The sequence below is a fragment of the Peromyscus californicus genome, unplaced genomic scaffold (assembly GCF_007827085.1).
Source record: "Peromyscus californicus insignis strain IS unplaced genomic scaffold, ASM782708v3 Scaffold_15__1_contigs__length_86483966, whole genome shotgun sequence".
In the NCBI taxonomy this organism is placed as follows: Eukaryota; Metazoa; Chordata; class Mammalia; order Rodentia; family Cricetidae; genus Peromyscus; species Peromyscus californicus.
In genome coordinates, this window is record NW_026294447.1 from 64,415,292 (window position 1) to 64,438,142 (window position 22,851).

General features: G+C 47.1%; 1 protein-coding gene across 1 annotated transcript in view; it reads left to right on the forward strand.

Annotated features, from left to right (window-relative positions):
• Positions 1–22,851, forward strand: part of Vipr2 (vasoactive intestinal peptide receptor 2) — an 89,128-nt gene that overhangs the window by 2,885 nt on the left and 63,392 nt on the right. Inside the window, exons 3-4 of the mRNA XM_052739178.1 lie at positions 14,073–14,180; positions 16,165–16,262. Coding sequence (XP_052595138.1) covers positions 14,073–14,180; positions 16,165–16,262 — 206 coding nt within the window. The remainder of the gene's footprint in view (positions 1–14,072; positions 14,181–16,164; positions 16,263–22,851) is intronic.

The window sequence follows — 22,851 nt, forward strand, 5'->3', positions numbered from 1 at the left end:
TTCAAGAAAGAAATTAAAATAAAGATGATATTGTTACAATTGTCTGATGTTTGTTAGCAGGCCTCAGGCCCTAGACTCCACTCTGAACCTCTTACCTAACAACACAGTTACAGCTATGTCACTAATGTGAAATTTCTAGTAGCCACATTAAAATAAGTAAAAAGAAAAAGATTAATTTAATAATGTATTTTATGTTAATCTAAATGTATCTGATCATCATTTTGACTTTATAAACAACAAGAAATTATTATTTCTACATTCTTTCTTTGTAGTAAGCCTCATAATATAGTGCATTTTTTAATGTTATTAGCACCTCACTTTTTGGGGCACTTTTCAACCCTCCAGAATCGCAGGTTGGGCAGTGGTTCCCACACTAGTCAGAAAGGCTGTAAGTGTCACCTTGTCCCTGCCCGCCTTAGACCCGTTTCCTCACTTGACGGTGAAGGCTCTGGGTCCAGGCTTCCTTCAAAGACTTGTGATCTTACAACACACATGTCATCCTGAAGGTCACGTGCCCCAAACTGTCTAACGACCTCAGTCCATAGACGTGAATAGAGTCAATCAGTTCTCCCGCCCCAGAAAGGGCTAGCATCGAAGAACTGACTTCAGCTGAGAACTGACTTCAGATGAGACAAAAGGGTCAGCTTTGTGGCCACTGAGGCTGGCTCTGTTCAGTAAAAATTCAGAGTTCAGGAAAGCAACCCTGTGCCAAAGGCCCACACACATGCGCGCACACACACACACACACACACACACACACACACACCAATGACAACAATGATAATAATAACAAGAAGGAGAAGATGAGAAGAGGAGGAAGAGGAGGAAATAAAATTAGATCTGAGGTTGGTGAGATAGCCTAGTAGTTAAGAGCATTTTCTGGGGCCCAGCACCCATGGCACCACAAACATTAGTAACTACAGTCCCAAGGGATCCAGTGCCTTCTTCAGACTCCATAGGCTCCTGCATACATGTAGTATACATACATACATGCAGGCAAACACTCATATACATAAAATAGAAACAAATCTTTTTTTAATAAGAATAAAATTAAAGTAAGACTTTTACGGGAGCTGGGCAGACCTCTGTGGCCAGTGATGACCAGAACTGCTGTAGCTGAGCTCCTAGGCTGGAGACCCCAGATGGGTGACTCTCTCAAAGACAGCACCTGAGACGACAAGCTTCCTGGGTTGTTCCCAGAGGGCAACCTGCATGAACAGCCTAGGTGGAGTCTGTGAAAACTACTCGGCTGTCCTTAGTGCTTGGCTGGCATAGGCACGTAGATCAAGTCTGTAGGATTTCTCCCGGGTTTGGTGTACAGAAAAACCTCGCTGGTTTTCTTGCAAGGACGGATGCCTACTTGGACATTTTACATTGAGGGCTTCTGTTTTCAGTATTAGCTTACAGAAGAAGTATGTGTATATCTGATATATCTACCTTCCTCAGTCACTGGCCAGCCACCCTCAGGAGAGCAGAGCTGACCATCAGACCAGCCACTGTGCAGCTCTCAGAAGAGACAGCCTGTGTCCCCAGTCCTGTGTCTGCTCTCTGAAATATGCAGGGTTCCAATGCCAAGAATATAAATAGCAGTAGGTTACCAGGATGAAGATGCTACAGGCGATGGGAGCCAGAGGCTGCTCAGAGCCAGCGCTGAGGGAGCACTTCTGGGGGGACAGGGCCACGGGACATGTCCTCATGAACTCAGAAGTGACACCGCTGAGCTCCTAGCATCTGTGAGAGCTGCCTTCCTGTCCTGTAGCAGTGTGGAACTGGTGTAACAGAACATCATAAATTAGAAATAAAGTAGCTCCAGTGCTAGCAAAGTAATTTCCACAGCCCTGACATGGAACTCTTCCACTTTTCCATATGATGAATCAAGAAAACAAAACAAAAAGATGTAATAAATCCCTATAAAACCAATGTCAGTTTTAAAAAGGATTATACTAAGGACTCAGAAAGCTGTGGAGGTATTTGGAGTTCTGTAATTTAATTCTGATTAATTGCTAAGACACATTTAATCTTGACCGTATGTGGCTATGGAGCCTAAGGTCACAGATGGTTGAGGGTGAAGGAATGACCTCCAGGAAGTCAGCATAGGAACCTTCCTGTGACTTGTTATCATCTCATGTCCGCATCCGTGGTCACTCCAGGCCTTGGCAGAGCAAAAGTTAGGCTGGCATGCCTTGGTAACCCCTTCCTGCAAAATTAGGTAGTGTTTGCCAAAGGAATTGTGATAGTTACAGTCAGCTTAGAACCAGGTGAAGGAAGGTACTGAACAGTGGGCCTTAGTTTGTTTTAAACAAAGAGTATTGGACTTATGGGAGGAACTGGGGGGCCTTGAGGTTATTCCCTGATGGCAAGCCGACTGACAGTAGCCAGTCACAGCTTCATGATAATGGCAGAAAATGGGAAATGCTGGGCCAGAGACAGACATCCCTGCTTCTCACGCAGTGCACAGCTTCACATTCACAAGAGTTCCTGTATGCCTCTGAAGCCTCTCCGAGCCAAGGCCTATGCATCTGGCTCATAGCCCCACCCTAGGAATCTCCAGCGTCTACAGTGGGTCCTTAGAATCCTGACAGCCATCAGGACATTTGAGGACCCAAATGGAGGGTGCTTTAGTTGCCAGACTGCCTAGAGGAACACAATCTCTGGTGCCCAATGCTGTTTGTATCTGACATCCTCGGGAAAAAAGTGGATGTGAACAGGCAGCATCTCTCAGAAGATGCCCATGGAGGGGCTAAGCAACCCACACTGGAGAACTCAGCAAATTGAGACTTCATTTTATTATCCAGGCATGGTGTGTGGTCACCAGTGACCATGGCACAGTGATCATTAGTCCTTCTACCCTGTTGTTCTTGAGAGAGATAGGGAGAGAGACAGAGAGAAAGAGAGAGAGAGAGAGAGAGAGAGAGAGAGAGAGAGAGAGAGAGAGAGAGAGAGAGAGAGAGAGAGAGAACATTCTGTGTCCTGTTACATCTCCCAAATCTTACATCATGCCTTTAAAAATATTTCAACTAGCTTTTGCTGAAGGAATCAGTGAACATTTTTACATTAGAAATGAGTGTTAGAAATTAATGATTATGTACACAGAGTAATACTGTTAAAGTATGAGAAGCGTGTCCATGCCTGCCCTCCCTTGCCCTGTGGAACTCACAGTGCCCGTGCACAGTCTTCAAAGCCAACTATGTGTGTGATTTGCTCTGGCCTGTGTCTTGATCTTCTTTCTCTCTTTTAGTCTGGAGACTGTGTCAGCTCCACATTCTCCTTAAAATTTATATAATATCTAGTACATTCCTTTAGTCCCTTCCATCTATTGAACTTTTCAATGGGTGGCAATATTTTGCTATTAGAAATGGTACCCTAATGTTCTTAGGAATAAAGTAGCTCACCAGCATTTGACTAGCCTCAAGTCACTAATCATAAATTAAGTCAGCTCTCATGACCCAGTAAATAGCAAGGCCTGTGTGGTGCAGCTCTTCTTGTTCGGCGAGGATTGAACCATGAGGAGAAAGCTTGAACCAAGAGGAAAACCGACCTGTGAGGTTCCACCAGGTGCTGAGGTCCAGGAAGGGTGTGTCACAGGTCTGTCGCAGTGAATAGGCACTGCAGGGTGGCAATGCTGTTGTTCAGAAAAAGTAGGGGTGCCCACTCCTGTGGTACCTGAGACTTTCTCTGCTTGGCCATAGTGGAGGGGTCCTGGGCTTGCTACCAGAAACCTAGGACCTCTGGTAAGGACATTGAGTCCAGGTAGGAAGGCTTTCTAGGCCCTAGACCCTCCACATCTGCTGGTTCTGCACCCGTTGGTTGTTAGAAACAAAGCAGCATTTTCTAGAAGGACACTGCCTCATTCTTCAGTGTCTGCTCAAAGATAGGACAATGAGTGCTGAGTCCACTCACAGATTCAAAGTCCTGTTTGGTTCCTTCATCTGTGTATTCAGCCAAAGCTGCCTCTCAGATAAGGATTTCTGCTAGGTCACCACCTGCCTGGTGATGTTAGAGTTTTCTTTCCTTGGACCTGTGTTGGCTTCTGAGGTTCCAGGCAGTGAGTGCCCTGTGCTCTTCTCTCTGGGGTCTAGATCTGGCTTGCTCTTCCACTTTGCTTCTCACATTACACCCCTGATGTAAACCTCTCTCCATCTTCTCTGGGTATACATTAATGCTCCTGGGAGCAGGGAGCAGCTGTGACTTTTCTAGATGAGACAACTCACTGGAGGGACACCACGTGAAGTGGTACAGATAGCCCCCAAGGTCTGTGCCACTCAGATATGGAATGGTGTGTTGCCCAACCTTACCTGAGTGCCCCGTTTTCTGGAGGATAGAAGCTGCTCGGAGAAGAACTGAGAGTAACAACAGAAGGCCACACGTCGTGGATAAGAATGAGATACATGCCTAACATGAAGTTGTACTATACCACACGGGCACCCTCCAAGAGGTTAATCTGTAATTTAAACACTCTGGGAACACAAAAGTGTGCACACATGGTTTCCTAGCACAAAGCATACCGCGAGTTCCAAGGAAGAAGAGAGGGAATTTCTACCTGGGGCTTAGGTACTGGCATGAGAGACATGTGCCAGGCTGATCTCAGATGTAGGGAGTAAGAGGGGGTGGAAGCAGTGGCAGGCTAGGAGCATGAGCACAGATGGGGAAAGAGAGCAGAATAGATGTGTGTAGTAGCCCTGAGGGTGGAGATACACTGAGGGCTTTGGAGAGGCAGCATCTCAGTATGAACTGTGTCTTAGGAAGGTCAGGGCATCCTTGGAAATGAAGAAACATGACAAGCAAATAGCATTTCAGGGGAGAGCTGAAAATGCTCCTTGTGGAAACTGGTGGGGATAAGCAACTCCCGGAAACCATTTCTACACATCAGGAAGAAAGAGGCCAAGCTGCAAGGAGACAAGAACAGAAAGGCCTGGCTACTGGAATGTGCAGCACCATCCTACAGACGTTCCATGGAAGAAGGCACCCATCACAATGTCTGAAAAGTTCAAACACTTCGTTGCATATTGCAACTTTTCTTTTTATAAGGTTGAGCAATACTGAATTGTGCAATGCACCCTCTTCTATTAATCTGCATCTGCAGTGTTTCCACCTGGCTGTTGTGAATAATGGTGCAATGGTAGTGAGATGGCAATATCTCTTTGATATATTAATTTTGAATGATCAATAAGAGCAGGTTGTAAATAAAGTAGGAAGAAGGAGAAGGCGGCTGCAGCGGTCAGTATGCAGAAGAAGCTGGTATATAATCCCCTTTGGTGGGGTTTATTATAATGAGGGGGCCTCAAGGCCATGAGCAGGTCTTGAGTGGGGAGGAAGAGCATGAGACAGAAGCAACAGAAGATGCAGAGAGATCTAAATATGATAGGGCCCTAACAGGAAAGCAAGGCTTCCTTTTAAACCTGAAGAGAAGTTTCCTGGAGGGGGCAGGGGAGAGGAGAGAGAGAGAAGGGACAGACAAGGGGAGAAAGACGGGGCAGAGGGGGAAGAGGGGAGAGAGAAAGGGAGCAGGAGGAGGCCAGAGAAGCCTTTCCAGAGTGCAGCCTTCAGGGTAACTCCCCCAGCAAATACCCCCTGAGGAATCTCAGGCCAACCCAAGAACAAAGGAAAGAAACAGTCTGACTTTTATAGTTATTTAGAGGTGGTGGACATTTCATATCATATGATCTAGTTCAACAAAGTTGAAACAAAGTGCATGTGACATGGAAGATGGAAGACTAACAAGCCAGACCTAAATGCAGAGTTCTATGTTAAAATCCAGGTTCGTGAAACAAAATGAATATAGTGACTATGAGAAGTCACAAGACATGAGGAGAAGGCGGCCCAGGAACCCTTCACAGGGCTGTTATATTCAAGGTTCTCAAGAGTGACAGAACTTATACGATGCATCTCTATATAGAGAGACAAAGAGAACTTTTTAGAATGACTTATAGGCTGTGATCCAGCTAATCCGACATGGCTGGCTATGAACAGGAAGTCCAAGAATCCAGAAGTTGTTTAGACCACAAGGCTGGATGTCTCAACTGGGTGTCAGTATGTGCTGGGATCCTAAAGAAGTAGGCTCCAATGCCAGTGAACAAATGTGTGCACTAGAAAGGTGAGAGCAAGCAGGCAAAGAGCAAAAGCTTCCTTCCTTCTTCTATGACTTTGTGTACACTCCCAGCAGAAGGCATGGCCCAGATTAGAGATGAGTTTTCCCAGCTCAAAAGACCTGGATTAAAGGCATGTCTTTCTGCCTCAAAGATCCAGAGCAAAAGTTGATCTTCCCACTTCAAATTAAGCAAAACTCCCTCACAGATGCGTGCCCTCCATTTTGGGTTTTAGTTAATTCCAGATGTACTCAATATATCAACCAAGAATAGCCATCACACTGGGTATTTGAACACAGTACTTTTATGTTTGTGTGATTATTTTGTTTACTGAGTAAAACTTAATGTATACACACACACACACACACACACACACACACACACACACACACACACACACACAGGCTCAGGGGAAATTGCCTTTTGTGGGGATGTCTAAGTCTGTTCCTATGCAGGAGCACTGCTGAAGGAAGAGATGGAGGAGATCCGCAGGGGCCACGTCCAGCAGGAGGTGGCAGGAGGTGACAGTGATCAGACGCTGCATGGAAAGAGGGGTCAGAGTTCGCTGGAAAGGGAATGTTGCAGCCGCAGGGCCCCAGTCATCTCAGGGCACGCCAGTCCTTCATGACAGAGGCCAGAGCAGGACTACTTATGTCTCAGAACTGACCTTTAGGGCTTAAAGGGTGGTGTCTGCTCCCAAGCAGGTGGGATGGGGTCACTGGATCTTAGTCCAAGGCACTGACTGCCAACCTTCCAGGGCCTAGGCACCCTGGAAAACACAGTCCTCTGGTTCTGCACTGGGACAACTCTGTCCTGGCTACAGATGAATGGTAGCTTGGCAGTATCTTCCATGAGGGGTTGGGCTCACAACTGCCTGGAGTATCCAGGACTATGGTCTCTTTGCCTGGGTCAGTTCTAGCTTAGATGTGAGTCAGACCCTACTAGAAGATATACTGGGATGGTCGTGGGAAGCCATCTAAGTCCTGATCATAAATCTGAGGGAGATTATCTTGAGATCCACTGGCAGGATTTCCATTGCCATTGATGTAATCTCCAGATGGGATCTGCTGCTATGCAAAACATCACCGAATTCTGCCCAGCCTTGAGCTTCCTGAGGTAACAGCAGGCCCTGGGCCACAGCAGACCTTGGAGAAAAGCTTCTGGTGTGTTTTATGTGGGAGGAGATTATGCCATCAGCACAAGCATGGTGAATATCCTAATGAGTCAGAGGATCAACATTTTGCAAATATTCAGCATAATTGGTTTGCCAAACAGGTACCCACATTGTGTCACCTTAGTACCCACTGTCCATATGGTACCACATGAGGGTCCTGGGCCCTTCAGGTAGAAAACAGTGTCCTATCTTAAGGACCAGATTTTGCACTCAGTTGTTAGGTGGCAGTGACTAAGCAGGTCTCCCCACATGGATTATACGACTCCGGTTGGAATGTACTGATATTGGAGTTTTATTGGATTTGGCAGTCCTTTCCCCCCAAAAAAATGTGTAGGTTCTGTCCAGATCCACATATTACTTTGCAAAATCCTTTTGTTCACTTAGGAGCTTGGGTTGTTCTAGGTCTGAATCATGGTGTGAACTTAGTTCAGTTTCCAGAACCTGGTTCCCACCTTTGGGACCCATCTGAACCCCAGAATAAAGCTGCTGATTTAGATTCAGAAGCCTGATGTCAGCTGACTCCCCAATGCCATCCAGCAGCAGTGTCCTGGAAATGATGTCTCCAGACCTTGGTTGGTAGCTAATCCTCCACCTTAGAGACTGAGGATGAAATTCTAGATGCACTCTAGTTAGGATATGAGCATTTTACCTGGTTCCTGCATAATACCTATATGGAACTCCAAACACATGGAGTCCTAGCTTGTAGAGCCTTCAATCCTGACCTGATTCAGCCATTTCTCTTATACCAAGCGTAGACTCATTTACCAGCACACCCCAGGTTAAGCCTCTGCTACCCTTTCTTGCAGGAAGAACTTTGTCAAGAAGCTCCTGGGAGACAATGTTACTCCATTCACAGTGTGGCACCAAGTGCAGTAGATGTTTAGAGACTGTCTTTTGTAGTTCCCAATATATAAGCAGCATGGCCACAAATCATTTAAAAGCTGCACAGTCAATAGGAAGGAGTGCTATGCTGGCTAGCATCTCTCTGTAGATGGTTAGGTTCCTGACAGACCCTAAGCCTGTCTCATTAATCTCTTGAAAGTCTTATAGGCCCCAATGTGCGATCATCTATACTCACATTAACTGTCTCCTGAGAGGACCATGCTTTCCTTGGGTGCTTCGTGAGTTCTAAAGAGTGCTTCATTCATTAGTCTTGACAGGCTATTGCTTTGGGTATTTCCCTCAAAAGGTTACTTTGCTCTGCTTCTCCCAGTTCAGTTACTGTCATTATTCCTAATTGCGGCTTTCCTAAAATGGCATTTGGCAACATACTTAGATGAGCTAATGCATGGATGGAGTTCTGATCTCACTGGCAATATTTTAAGAACAAATGAAGCACCCTTAGAACAAAAGAAAGGGGTGGAGCTTCTCACTTGCAGAACTCCTATAACCACACTCTACCATCAGAGTAACTAACTGGGACTCTAGAGCACTCAGAATAGCAAGAGTGGTTAACCACTTGAGCAGCCAGCGTCCACAGGCGTCCACAGGCATCCCCGGGCTTCCACAGGCTTCCACAGGCATCCACAGACTTCCACAGGCTTCCACAGGCATCCCTGGGCTTCCACAGGCATCCACAGGCTTCCACAGGCATCCTCAGACTTTCCACAGGCTTCCATGGGCATCCACAGGCTTCCACAGGCTTCCATGGGCATCCACAGGCATTCACAGGCTTCCACAGGCATCCACAGGCTTCCACAGGCATCCACAGGCATCCACAGGCTTCCACAGGCATCCACAGGCATTCACAGGCATCCACAGGCTTCCACGGGCTTCCATGGGCATCCACAGGCATCCACAGGCTTCCAGAGGCTTCCACAGGCATCCACAGGCTTCCACATTACATTCACATTCCTAGGAGCTGTGTAATCTGGACCCAGGTGGTCCACATCCTGCTTCCTGTGTAGATTTATCTATTGCTCTGGAGCCTTGTGTGCAGTGAACACCAAGACAGAAAGCCTTGGTGGCAAACTGTCTGTATGGGTCTTGTGACTTTTACTAGGGGAGACACGAACAAACATATTCACCCTGGATAGGGAGGGCAACAACAACAGACAAATGAAACCAATCCACCAAAGTCTAGCTGGATGAGCCAGTAAGTTTATTAGGATTAATTATGGGAACCTGGGTGAAGCGGAAACACTGGAATTCCTGGTACAGTTTTCAGGTAGCGACAATGAAGAGTCTTCTCTCCCCCTACACACACACCCCACAACAGAAATCGTTTCCTGTTTATATCACTAGCGGGAGGGACCCCATAAGTCTCTCCTTCACACAGGAAAGAGTGTCCAGACTTGGAGAAAATGACTGCACAGCAATTGGGCAGCTCATGGAGCTGTTCAAAGAACATCCACATCTGTAACCATGGTGCTTATGCAGAAATTAATGCATTTGCTCTGCGTGGTCAGCTCAGGTGGAGAGTGCAAGTGCCCTGCTAACACTAGGTACCCAAAAGTGGTATTATTTGAGATTTCTGAGCTGCAAGCCTAAGTGAAGTGTTGATGAAACATTGCTAAATGACTGTGGGTCACACCTCAGTTGCCCCTGCAAGGCTCCAGGAGATGTAACTAGGCTGAGGGTAAACATTCCACACAGTTAGGATTTGGCCTCTGGACTGTGAGCAGCCTGAGGGCAAGGCTAGCCTAGGCCAACTCTATGGTCCTTGGGTCGGGGCAATCAGGTGAGGAAGCGGCTATACTAACCCTGCATTGCATCCTCTTCACCAGGGCTCCTTCAGAAGACCACTGAGTATTTACTTTTTGTGAGCACAATGCAGAGAAGCCAGCACCCTCCTCTATCAAGACAATGTAGTGTCTTTGTGAGGCCAGCAAGCAGGAGTCTGAGACAATTCAGGTCAGAATAAATTGGCATAGTTCAGAGGAGGACAAAACACTTGTAAAAATCATCTTTCCCAATTCAATTTTCAATTCCATCCAGCTCTGTGTCTCTTAAGTTGATGACAGGCATAGAGGATCGGTAGGTTTGATGGCAAAATGATGATTAGTTTTTCTAAAACTCTGTTGCTTTAAAACTGTAGCCCTTAGGGGAGTCATAGGAACCTCTTTGTTCAACAGGCACTTTACCAGAGAAAAGACAAAGGGCCTCACAAGTGCACCCTGCACATGTAAGCTCCAGGAAGGTGTCCCTTGCACAGAAATGCCTAACACAGGTGAACCTTGAACAGGTGTGCCTGCACAAGAGACCCCCAGCAAACATCCTGTACAAGTGAACTCCCAAGAAGGTGAGCCCCTGGGCAGGTGTGTCCTGGGCAGGTGTGCCCTGCACAGGATCACTCTGAAGAGGTGTACCCTCCACAGAAGAGCCCTAAATCAGTACACTACATACAATTGAGTTCTGGGAAGGTGAACCATAGAATAGGTATGCCTTGCATAAATGAGCTCTAAGAAGATAGGCCCTGCACAGGTGAGCAAACCTGAAGATTGGTGGATGTGTTAGTGTGGGCTATATTGCTGGGTTGTCTTAATGACGGGGCCTCAGAAGCAGTCAGCACCACCTGTTTTAGTATCTACTAATGATTTGTACCTGAATTTGCTATTTGTAGGAGAAACGTGTTGATTCTCTAACTCCGACCATTTTTTACATATTCATCAACTCTTGTTCTCAAAAATATTCTTCAATTGGGAAATAACTAATATTCCTTTTAAAAGGCAAGCACATGCAATTGTTTTATCCCTTCCTCTTCTGTATTTAATTACTATATTTCTTATCAATTATTTCATAAACATAATGGATGCTGAGGACTTGAAAAATGGGGACTTAACTGTTAAACTCTGACTATGGACTATCATGCCGCCAATGAAAAGAATCATACTCTACACACATAACATGACAAATGTGAGAACCTGGTTACATGGGAAGACAATAAGTGATACTCTTCCTTGTAAAAAGAAGTCCTGTGACTCCTCTCCATGTACACGTGTATGAGATTGTGGAATCGGGTGTTGGGTGGACCCAGAGTAAAGGCCCTAAGTGACAGATCCCTGAGCAGGACTTAGAGGTGGTCTGAGATTTCCCTCTGTACCTGCTTCTGCGACTTATGACTAGGTAGTGTCCATGGAATGCTATGTCCTTCTCCCTCAGCTGGGTAATACGGTGCAGGGAAGCTGCATGGGAAGAAAGGGAGGGTTGGAGATGACAGCTGGATCTTGGATACTTGTTGAGTAGAGAAAGCTATCTGGGAGCTTTTTTCTGTGTTCCTCAAGGTTAAGCAGGGCCATTGCAGCATTCAGTCCACGGATAGCACTGAGGCAGCTCTCTGGAGGGAACTTCCGAGCAGATAATACTGGACTACAGCATAGAGTAGACACCCAGGTTCTTTTGCTCGGCCACTGTGCGGCCATATCATATATAAAATGTGGGGTCCCTTTGATGCTTTTCCTGGAGGCATGAGTCTGAAGGACTTATAGGGTACTCTCAAGAGGATCTGCTCTGCTCCTGGCTTTCTTCCTTGGACCATGACCTAGGAAGCCTGGCACAGCCATAGAATCCAAGAGGAACTCTTAATTCTGTGTCCTGCCAGATGGCTGTTCTGGCCACAACAAATTCTATGCAAGGAATGGCCAGAGTACAAGAAGTACTTTGTCTGGTTCCTCCTGAGGTAAGAAAAAAGAAAGAAAAAAAAAACACTTTCTATAATAAAAATTTGACCTTATCTTGTGTCTCCATCAAGAGCCAGTTGAGCTGAGCTGTCACAACTGAGGCCCTCGCTGCTTTTCTTCCTATTAGTAAGTTGCAGTGACCTTTTGCTCTCTCTTTCCTGCACCCTTCTCATCTTCTCACGTTAAAGCACTCCTGCACTCACAAACCCACTGCTCAGATGGGACGCAATGCTGAGGTAAGGTGCACAGGGCCCCTCGGTCTGCTACATCAGCGTGTTTCCTAACTTGATTTCTAAGACGTTTGTGGCAGACTGTTCAGCTTCACATTAGCCTCCCAAAGCAGGAAAATGCCATCCAGGGGGTGTTTCTGTTGATGCTGTACAGTAGAGAATCCTTTGGATATCATCTTCAGGAGGACTTCTGGCTGCTTGTATGGACAGCTGTGTGGGGACTGCAAAGAATGGCCCCCTGAGGACTCGGGGACCCAGGGGTGGAAGGTATCTAGGTATCCCACCCCAGTGAGTAGTCAGAAGGTCTTTGGAGGTTGTCAGAATGGGAGCGTCCACTCCTCGGCCCCAGCATTTGATGTAGATGAAGAGAGAGTGACAAGGCTGTACAACTCCAGTTCGCCGTGAGCACTGTCTGGGCCAGCCTACTCTGCCTCATTTCTGCAAGAAGTTTTGCTCCTGTGATTTTAAACTCACGTTTCTTTCAAATGCAGAATGGAAGCTGTCCCCCGGTGTTGCTGTCCTATCGGTGGCACTGCCCGCGTTGGGCACACGGTGGACACAGCCAAGGAGGAAAGGTCCAAGGAGCCTCTCTCAGCCATATGGCTCTTGCATGACTCCCTTGGGTTCCTTCATACTCGTGAGGTCGGCCCTTCCAGAGCAATCCATTCGAGAGGGAGTAATGCCTAGGCACACCAGGCTAGGCCCACCGCCCAGCATGGTGTGGACAAGCCCAGGTCACCGTGGGCAGAGCCCACAGTAACCTGCTGAGTGTGCAGAGCCTGGCCCTAACCTCACCGAGCAGAAAAATCGGCTGAAGGCAGTGAAACTGAAACTCAGGCCTCTATAAAACTGTTAAAAAAAAAATGCCTTTGGGAAGATATAAAGGGGGCTGAGAGAATGGCAGAAGACCTAGTGACTTAGTACCCCAGCTTGGCAGGCCCCCTCAAATGCAGGGGCAGTAGAACTCCCAAGCGGATGTCTAGGAAGATCCCACAGGAAGAACCGAACCCAGCAGCCAGCTTATACCCGAAGGAAAGCATCATTCAATACCCTAGGTGTCTGAAAATACTTAAAGTGTGTAAATGATGAACCCTGCTCTAACTAGGCTCCGCTCACCAGAGCACTGACGCTATCCTGGAGTAGTCCCAGATTTAGGTCTCCACAAACTTAATACCATGAGAAGCCCAGTTTACCACACTGAAGGTACAAATCAGCAAGAAAAAAATGTAACCACTCTCTATTTTAAAATGTGTTCTAGAAATACAATGAAATTTTGTTCAGCATTATAAAAGAGGAAACTTACATCATTTGCCAAAATATGATGAGCCCAAGGACTTAATGCACAGTTGAGTAAGCCAGGCAAGGAACGACAACTCACTTCTGTGGAATCTAAGTCTGTCTCATAGAGCAAAATGTAGAGTGGTATTACCAGAGGCTGACTTTGGGTGCTGCTGAGAGGGCATGAAGTTTCGGTCGGATGAAAAAAAAATATGTTCTAGTGATCTATTGCATAGAGGGGTGATTATAGTTAATATAAACCAAAATGCTGAGATAATTACCACAAAGAAACTACATTTGAGGTGATAGATACTCTAATTCACTCATCCTTCAATATATACATTGTATCAAAACATCTCATCTGCCCCGTAAGTATACACAATTATTAGTTGTCAGTTTAAGAAGAAATGAAATTTTTAAAACCACACAGCACTCACTGAATCTTTCACACACTTTGTACCACAGGCCTGTGGCTTTCTTCCAAGGTGTTAAAACGAACACACAAGCTGCTGCTGTCTCAACAGCGTTGTGTGAGTATCTCATAGAAAAATCCTTTGACAACTATCTAATGAGCAGTTTTCTTCCGGGAGGACGTTTAAAGTCACACTCATTCTCTGGCCGCCCTTCTAAGCAGTGTGTCCTCGCGGTCCATGGTTCACACCTAATTCTTTGCTTCTCCTTCCAGGCTGCAGTGGTGTCTGGGACAACATCACATGCTGGCGTCCTGCAGACATTGGGGAAACTGTCACGGTGCCCTGCCCCACGGTGTTCAGCAACTTCTACAGCAGACCAGGTATGGTGTTTGCACTGATTCCTGGGCTCGAAGGTGTTGGTGTCTGAGGGTCAGCTTTTCCATTGCAGTAACAAGAAGCTGGGCCTTGATCCTTTGGTAGCTGTGTGCTCCCTGGTCCTAAGGGAACCGCGAACATCTGGGCCATGCTGGGTGAGTTCTCTTAAGGAAGCAGGAGTAGCTCATCCCCTGGAACTTAAATGGGCAAGCAGGGCAGATGTGGAGGGAAAGGCCGGGTGACAACTCTCAGGAGGCAAAGCAGGGGAAATGTGCGTGCATGATAACGGAGATTAGGGGAAGAGGGAAGGAAGGTTACAGTTAGCCTGAGGGAGATTCCCACAAGGTTGTAAGTTTAGGTAGAGAATTCGGGCCACTGCACAAAGATGTTCCTGCTGAATAGATTGCTGTTTACTGGAGTTTGGAGAATTTGGAGCCACCTCAGACCCTCTGTGCTGTGTTGTTCTTTGCGCGCGTCTCAGGATCCAGGTTTTCACAACATGGAGGAATCTGTCTAGAAAAACACAGATTAGAAGACAGGACTAGAACAAGGAAAGTGCAATGCTTCGGAAAACTGGAAACTTTGTTTCATCTGGTCAGATACTAACGGGCAAAAACCTTTGAGGAATGATAACACAGCCGTGGAGAAAAGCAGTGAGGGGAGAGACCTCGTCTCCTACTGGGAACCTGTGTCTCTAGCCCCCCTCCTCTGTCATTCATGGCTGTGTTAGAGGAGCTCAGCCGTTCCCAAGAGTCTGTCCTCTCGGAGCTCCCATCCATCCAGTCCAGACATCAACATCTCCCTGAGGGGCTTGGCCATGAGTGCTCTCTGGCCAAGAGACACACCCTGAGTATCGATGGGTCAGGTGTGGCCAGAGTCAGAGTCCTCAGGAAGGATACCAGTGGGTCCCCAGGGAGGTGATGGGGGACCTAGAGTCCTCTGGACACTATGGAACTGAGTCTGCCCAGCAGTGCCGCTTTCAGAACCACAAGCCTGGAAGGAACTGCTGTTGCCCATTGCCAGATAAGAGATGAGCTCTCAGCCCTGCTGACTGCTCGGTACCAGTGAGCAGGTAACTGCCATGTAGAAAAACAAAAACAAAAACTGTAGGGCCTTAAAGTCAGAAACCCTATCTCCAGCTCAGGCTCAAATGTTCCCCAGCCTCCGGGAGCTTAGTGTCCCATCTGCAGAATGAGAACAGCAATGTCAATCATACCTGCCTCTCAGGCCCACTCTGAAGATAAAGAGGTTTGTAAAGGAAGACCCTTGTTAAACTGAAATGTCCTAGACCCTGTGGGTCCCATGAGTGGCCTGGGCAAGGGACAGAAGCTCCACAGAGGAGGAGGACATGTGTCCTACCCTGGGGGCCTGGAATAAGAATCTGACCTGGTCAGTTCAAATCACTAATGTCCTTGTTTGTCCCTTTCCCACCAGGTCTGTCCAGAACCTGCCATGTTCTTTGTAAATAGAGTGAATGCTTCATTTCTGAATTTACCATAAGTTTGAGATTATTCTTGCTATTTAAACCCCAATCACACATTTTCCTCCAGCTGATAGCCACGTGAAAATTGCCCTACACTGCTTGTGAGGCATTGAAGGGTGAGGGGCAGGCCAAATGAAAAGGGGAGCAAGGATTGAAAGCTAAAAAGAGAGCTAGCACCAGAGCGCCTCCTCCGCTCTAATAGTCACAGATGCCAGAATCTGCTAAGGGTCTTCCTTGGGCTTCAGATGAGCAGCTCCGCAGTTTCAACAATTGTAATTAGTGCTTGCTTCTGCTTTTGCTGTTTTGTGATACAGTGTATCCACTTGTGTCTCCAGGGCCCTGGCAGGCAAGTCTCAGAGAGTAGGCTATCCATGCAGGGTGACGGAGGAAGGACTTCTGGGTGGTCTCAGTCACTTGCTGGTTAGGGCTTCAGCATCAGCTTGTCGTGTCATCCTTCACTGTGAGGCCACTGTTCAAGGACCAAACATCTGAAATTTACTTTCCAGGAAACATAAGCAAAAACTGCACTAGTGATGGGTGGTCGGAGACATTCCCAGATTTCATAGACGCATGCGGCTACAGCGACCCCGAGGATGAGAGTAAGGTAGGTGCCCGGCCGGCCGCACACGCTCCGCTCGCTGACACCCAAACAGACATTGGCCATGGGTCTCCTTCCTTCTGTACTGGTGCGGCTTCTCCATCCCTACTTGGCTTCTGATCTGCTGTGACTTTGGGGATTTGCTGACTCTGCATGATTTCGGAGGCCCAGGAAGGCAGGCTTTCCTTACTTGTCATCATGTCTGGATGGTAAAGATTCCTCTGAGTTACACCTGCCACGACCATCTCTTCTGGGGCCTCCTGAGCAACTCATCCTCCTTGCTATCTGGATCTCTTCATCCCATTTACAGTTTTGCCACTGTCTGGGTTCCTGGGAAGCTGGTTCAGTAATTCTTAGTCTGATCCCATGCCAAACATCTTCGTAAGCTCAGAGGCAGTGTCTGTTTGTAGCTGCTGGTGTCTTGTCTCAGGCCACTCATGCCAAGTGAGAAGAGTCTCTCCAGTCACAGCTACAGCATTCATCCAACCGTTTCTAAGATTAAGAGTACCACACTCACGAGTAGATCTTTCTATAAGTATGTAATCGTTGGGGCTGGAGAGATGGCTCAGAGGCTAAGAGCACTGGCTGTTCTTCCAAAAAGTCTTGAGTTCAATTCCCAGCAAACACATGGTGGCTCACAACCATCTATAATGAGACCTGGTGCCCTGTTCTGGCATGCAGGCCTACATACAGGCAGAACACTGTATACATAATAAATAAATAAATCTTTGAAAAAACTACTTTAAAAAAAAAAGAATGTAATTGGTGATATGGACATTCCTCATGAGAGTGCACCCACGCTCAGCGCTGGACCTCTGCCTGGCTCCATCTCAACTCTGGCAGCCTAGGGCATCTCTGCATCACCTCCCATTGTGTTTTACCATTGTCTCCTCCTCTTCAGCCTGGGTCATCTTCTCACTGCAAGGAAGACTTGAGCTCCTTGCAAACACACAGTCAGGTATGTACCGACATACTGACTGCTCAGTAAGGAACTGAGTACAGGAGAGATGCTGCAGAGACTCAGTAAATAGCCAGGCACAACACAGCCACTGATGCCTCAAGCCGCCTCCTGCCCGTCACAAGGGCCCTCCCCGCCCCCCGCCATCCCACCCCTACCCCCCACCCCACCCCCACCCCCCCACCCCCACCGCCATCTGTGTTAGCAAGGCTGCTTTGGGGAGCTGACCCATGTGATCCTTTCCCCAGACTCATTGCTTTCTTTTCTTCATTAAGATTTATCATTCAAAGCCAAAAGATTTTGAAACTCAAGGAGAGAAAATGTCATGTCTTTGTGAATGCTCCACTAGTTGAGGGCAGCATTCCTACACACTGGCCAGTAGTTAGTAGCGTAGCAGCCTCAGAGTCACATGTGTACTATGAGCCAGACAAGACACCATGCTTCTCAGTCAGGCTTGATGATACCGATTCCACAGATGGGTGCTCAAGCTTGGAGAAATGCTGTGATTTACTGGCCTTCATCTGCCTGACTTTACAGCCTTCTATTGCCCCCACACTTGCTTTGACATTTCCACTAGACAGGGCAACCACTGGGCTCCTACCCTCTTCAGCTGTGTTATTGGAAGTCTCAGCTCTGGGCTGGGATGCTGGCTGGGACGCCACCCCTTTAGCACACTCAGAACACCATGGAGAGGGTCCTGCATTGCATTGCATCCTGCATAGTGAAACAAAGTAGAGAGAAGAACCAGTAGAGTGTTAGAGACCAGGATTCCCCACGTTTGAACAGATGCCCACTCATTTCTAACCTACTGCCTTACCCAGGAGCCCATGCACAAACCCCTGGTCAGATGTGGGAAGAGGGGACCTATGTCCTTCCTCTCCCCCACGCTACACACAGCTGATGGCCTGATTATGTTGTGTGGTATCACTTGGCGCCACTTCCTAAGAAAGCAGTTTCTTTCCTGGACAGTGACACTGTGGTGCTGCCTGCCTGCTCTGTTAGGCATAATCACTGCCTTTAGCGTCTCTGTGACAAATGTATACCATGTACTCTGTGGCTATGATTATTGATGAAGCCGTGGGTGGTACCCACCGCCCTAGAACTACAGCGTGCTGCTGAGCACACAGGACAACTGTGTGATCTGGACTTGGTGATTACAGAGTGTTCTGAATCTCGTGTCACTGAACCCCACCCATATGTCCTGAAGACCAACCTCAAGAGGAGGTTCACTAACCTGAGTCAGGCTCATGAGCCGAGAGAATGCAGACAAATGGTAGCTACTTTGGATGCAGTTGAAGCCAAGGTGCAGAGAGACCTACTAAAGCAGATGTGCCCTCACCTAGGTCACCTGCATCCTGTGAGTGTGACTAGAGGCCCGAATTTTCAGACTTCCCTGCTTCCTCCTCATTTACCGAATTCCTGAAATGGCTGTTTCTGCCTTGTTTGTTAATGGCACCGTCCTGGGTGTCACCTTGCTACCAAATGATGCTTCATGTTCCATCCTTTTATATATTGAACCCCACGAATATGGCCCCCAAATCCAGAGCACAAAAGACAAAGCTCTGGGCAGCCTGGCCTGCACCTCTGAGGTTTGCCTTCTTAGTATCCCCTTTCTCATTTGGATATGGAGAAGAGCAAAAACCCCATCTGAGAACTCTGTTCATGTGGAATACGATCTGAAGCATGTTTTTACAGAAGACATGAGTGCATTTTGGGCTCCTGAGATAATCCCAAACTGTCCTGAAGCAGTTCGGTGGGCTATCTTTAGGAAGCTGCCCTGTGGCCTTCTGGGAGTGAGGCGTCTTCTCGACCCAAGCACTGGTTCTGCAGGGATAGTTTCGTTAGTCCCCTCCTGAGTGTCCTGAGCTCTGATCCAGAGCAGGGATGATGGTCGTGGAGCGGGGGCTCTGACTCGTCCCTCTGAAGCTGGCCAGCTGAGACACATCACCTGCTTACGGGCTATGTGGACAGATCAAACAGCCATGAGTCTTGGGGCTTCTGGAAAGGTGTAGAGTTGGGAGGATTCCCACATCTAGGTGAGATCGTCTGCCCTGTGAGCCTGCATATGGGCTTTGCTTCATATCTGAACACGGCTAGATGTGCAGGCACTGAGCAGTGTCCTAAAGCTGCATCAGCACTACCTTCCCAGGCCCTGTGCAGGTCCCTGGGGGAGGCATGGGCCAGATACTCACTCAAGCCTTCGTTCTCTTGTGCATGAACTCCTTTGTGCAGAGATCTCTGGGAACAGCATTCTGAGCTCTCCCCAGCTATGAGGATTGATGGGGATGAAGAGGCTCCAGTGTGTCCTTGCAGAACAAGACCTCTCTTTTCCTTGATAGCTCCTAGGTCACACTCAGGAGGTGTTTCCAGAGACCTTGGAAAACTCCTCAGCCCCATTTGGTGCCTCTGAGGGGGCTATAATTAAATCCTGCCTGTGTGAGGCACAGCTTCTGATGCCTCGTGCATTCTGTCTATTTTGAAGAACTATTTTTGTTCTTAATTAAACATTTCAGAGATTCTTCAAATAGCATAAATTTATAATAATGGATTAAAAAGTCAAAATATTTTAATGCAAAAGGCAATGGAAATGATGGACCAAAGTCAAAATGAGTAATTTTTCCAAATTGCAGTTTCCACACTTTAAATACTTTAGATACTGGGCTGTTTCACAGACTCATTGAAATATGAAACTATGGCAAATACTGTGCCATCACAGACACCCTGAGCACTGGGACAGACTCCAGCTGGGCTCTGGGCACACGTTGCCCAAGCTGCACCCACACACTGCCTGAACTGGGCCTTGTCAAGACTAGCTCTTTATTTTTGTCTTTTTTTTAATTGAAAGTCATACAACATATTCTGATAGTGGTTTCCATCCGCACCTCCTCCCTGATCCTCTCCACACCACCATTCATCCAGTTCCACAGCTCCTTTCCCTCTCTTTTTAGAAAACAGGCAGGCAAATTTTAAAAAGCAAACAAACCAGAATTTTAAAAAAAAAACAGTGGAAAAGTACAGGAAACACATACAGAGAGACAGACAGACAGACAGACGACAGTCAGGAGAACCTACAAAAACACTAAGTTAGAAGCCACAACATACATGCAAAAGACTAGTAAGGTAGAAAATGCTCCAGCAAAGCAATATGAGACAAAAAAAATCTACAAAACCACCACTGAGTTTATCACTCTCTAATTGGATTTAGAACCCACTCCACAAGATGGAACCCATGCCTGACACTGCTTGGGTGGCCAAGAACCTGAGACTAGACAAGCCACGGCCTGGGAAAAGCCCTTTTGCCTGCAACAGCTAAAGCTTTGCCTCAATATCTCACTTTCTCTGCAGATTTGTGTTTCGGGAGTACCCCAATCACAGGTAGTCAGATTCTCCCATGGGGACTATGTGGGTGATCATCATTGGTTTCAAAACACATTAAGTTCAAGAAAATTAAATAGACTTCACAAAAACCATAGGCTTGGCTACATATGGAAGAATAAAAAGATAAATTGACAGTGCCAGGAATCTCTTTGAGGGGAGATGTTGAGGCCCTCAGGACTTCGGCATAGTTCCCAGAGCTGTCTATATGGTCATAGCTCACTTGAGAACCAGGGGCCATCTCTGTTATTCCTTTCCCACCTGGCTCTCAAATAAAGGAACACTTTGGCTAAATTTAGAAGAGAGTTGTTGGCATTTGTAGACACATTTCTTCCATACTATTTGATATCCTAAAAATATTAATACCCTCTCCTCCCGGCATCCAGTAGCCACTCTTCCTAATAGGGTTCCTCATACCCAGACCACACCACCAACCCTCAGGCACCATGAACACACTTGACCCGTAACAGCCTAATGGTATCCCACTGTTGTCCTGGGAGTGGAAGGAGGAATCTTACAGAGACTGTCTATGACACCTGTCCAGGATTGCCACCCACAGGCATGTGTCAGGATGGGAGTCTCTGGACTCCATGGCTCACCCAGTGACAGATTCCGGCAGGAGCTCACACAGGCGTAGGCATTTGCTCATTTCATTGGAGGTTATACTCACTCAAGTCAAAGTGTCTTTGTTTCACCTCCCATCAAAAGGCTTGCGTTGCACTTCATAGTGTTTAAGGCACATTGTGTGACAAGCTTAATGCCAGCCAGTAATGAGGAGAAAATGTTTAGGGAAGGCGGGGCGAGTTAGCTGTGGACAAGATGGAGTTGGCAACCTGAAAAGACTAGGCAAGGAGCTACCCCACCAACAGTGTGACACCTGGAATTGCCCACAGGGGCCAATGGATGAAGTTGCCTTGTGAAGACAGACTCAGTCATCAGTCATGCTTATTCCCATTTCAACAGAAGTTTCACACATGGGCTTGATGCTATGAAGTCAACCATTAATTCTCTTCAAGGTCAAAGGAGGAACAAGACAAGAAAAGGCTGTGTTTCTCCAGATTCTTAAAGCCCTTCCTTTGGGAAATACCACCCTAAAGATGGAAGTCGATGTAAACCAGAAAATGAAAGGACGGAGGAGCAGTCCATGAAGATGGCCACCCAGCAAAAGCACAAGCTAGCCAGCCATGGCTCAAAAGGCCACACACACACACACACACACACACACACACACACACACACACTTCTTAGAGTTAAGACACTTGCCATTAAAATGTGGAAATTCCTTGGGATCATGCTAGGGCCTGGATCAGCCTGGGTGGCCCAGCAGGTGACAAAATTCCTCGTGTGGGTGTCCTATCTGGGAACTGTGCTGGGGTGCCGGTCCTCAAGCCTTCTTTCTTTGGGCTTGTGCATGAGCAGTCCTGTATGGGAGTAATGTAACCAGAACTCTGGCCGGCTCTGGAGATAGCAGGTGAAGATGGGCTCAGGATGGGGGCTGTGAACCGTCAGGCAGAACGCAGAAGCCCTGGAGAAGGTCAAAACTCATCATGACCATTCCTTGCCAGGACACTCTGAGAACCACTGCTCCATCTCACTTCTCAAGGATGCACAGTACAGATTTCAGGACTAACAACTCAAGACACTAAGAAGGAACAAAGCAAGTCTACAAATGGGTTTCTCTCATGGGACCAGGGTTCTTATTAAAGGTAGAAAACAAAAGGTTGCTCTCAAGAGTAACCCCAACCCATCACTGTCAGTGGTGAGGGACTCCAGTGACCTTAGGATAGGTTCTAGGCAAACAAGTAGCAAGAATTATTTTTGTGCCTAAACAAAATCAAACTTTAGGTCCTTAGAAAATAAGACTTACATTTGTGCCATTTGTTCTTTAACCTTGTACTATGTTGGGACAGAGGGGAAATGATGGAAACCCTGGGTCCCCATCATCTTGTTTGTTTGTGTTTGTTTGAGACAGCAGCCAGGGCCCTAGACTCTTTATCTTTCTGCCTTGGCCTCCAGAGTCCCCTCTTTCCTTTTTAAGAACCTATCTTGATCCCTCTGGAACCTTAAGTCAAAAATAATTTAAAAAAAATAAAATTTTATCTTATGATAAATTACTTGCCGAGATAGGACAAGAGCCCCATACAGAGTGAACACAATCCTCTAGATGTCAACATGAACATTGCTGAACTTCTTGGTCCTCTCCTACCTGCAGCGGCTCTCTGTAGTAGGTGCAGAGCCTCCACAGAAAGGCCTCCAGGTTCA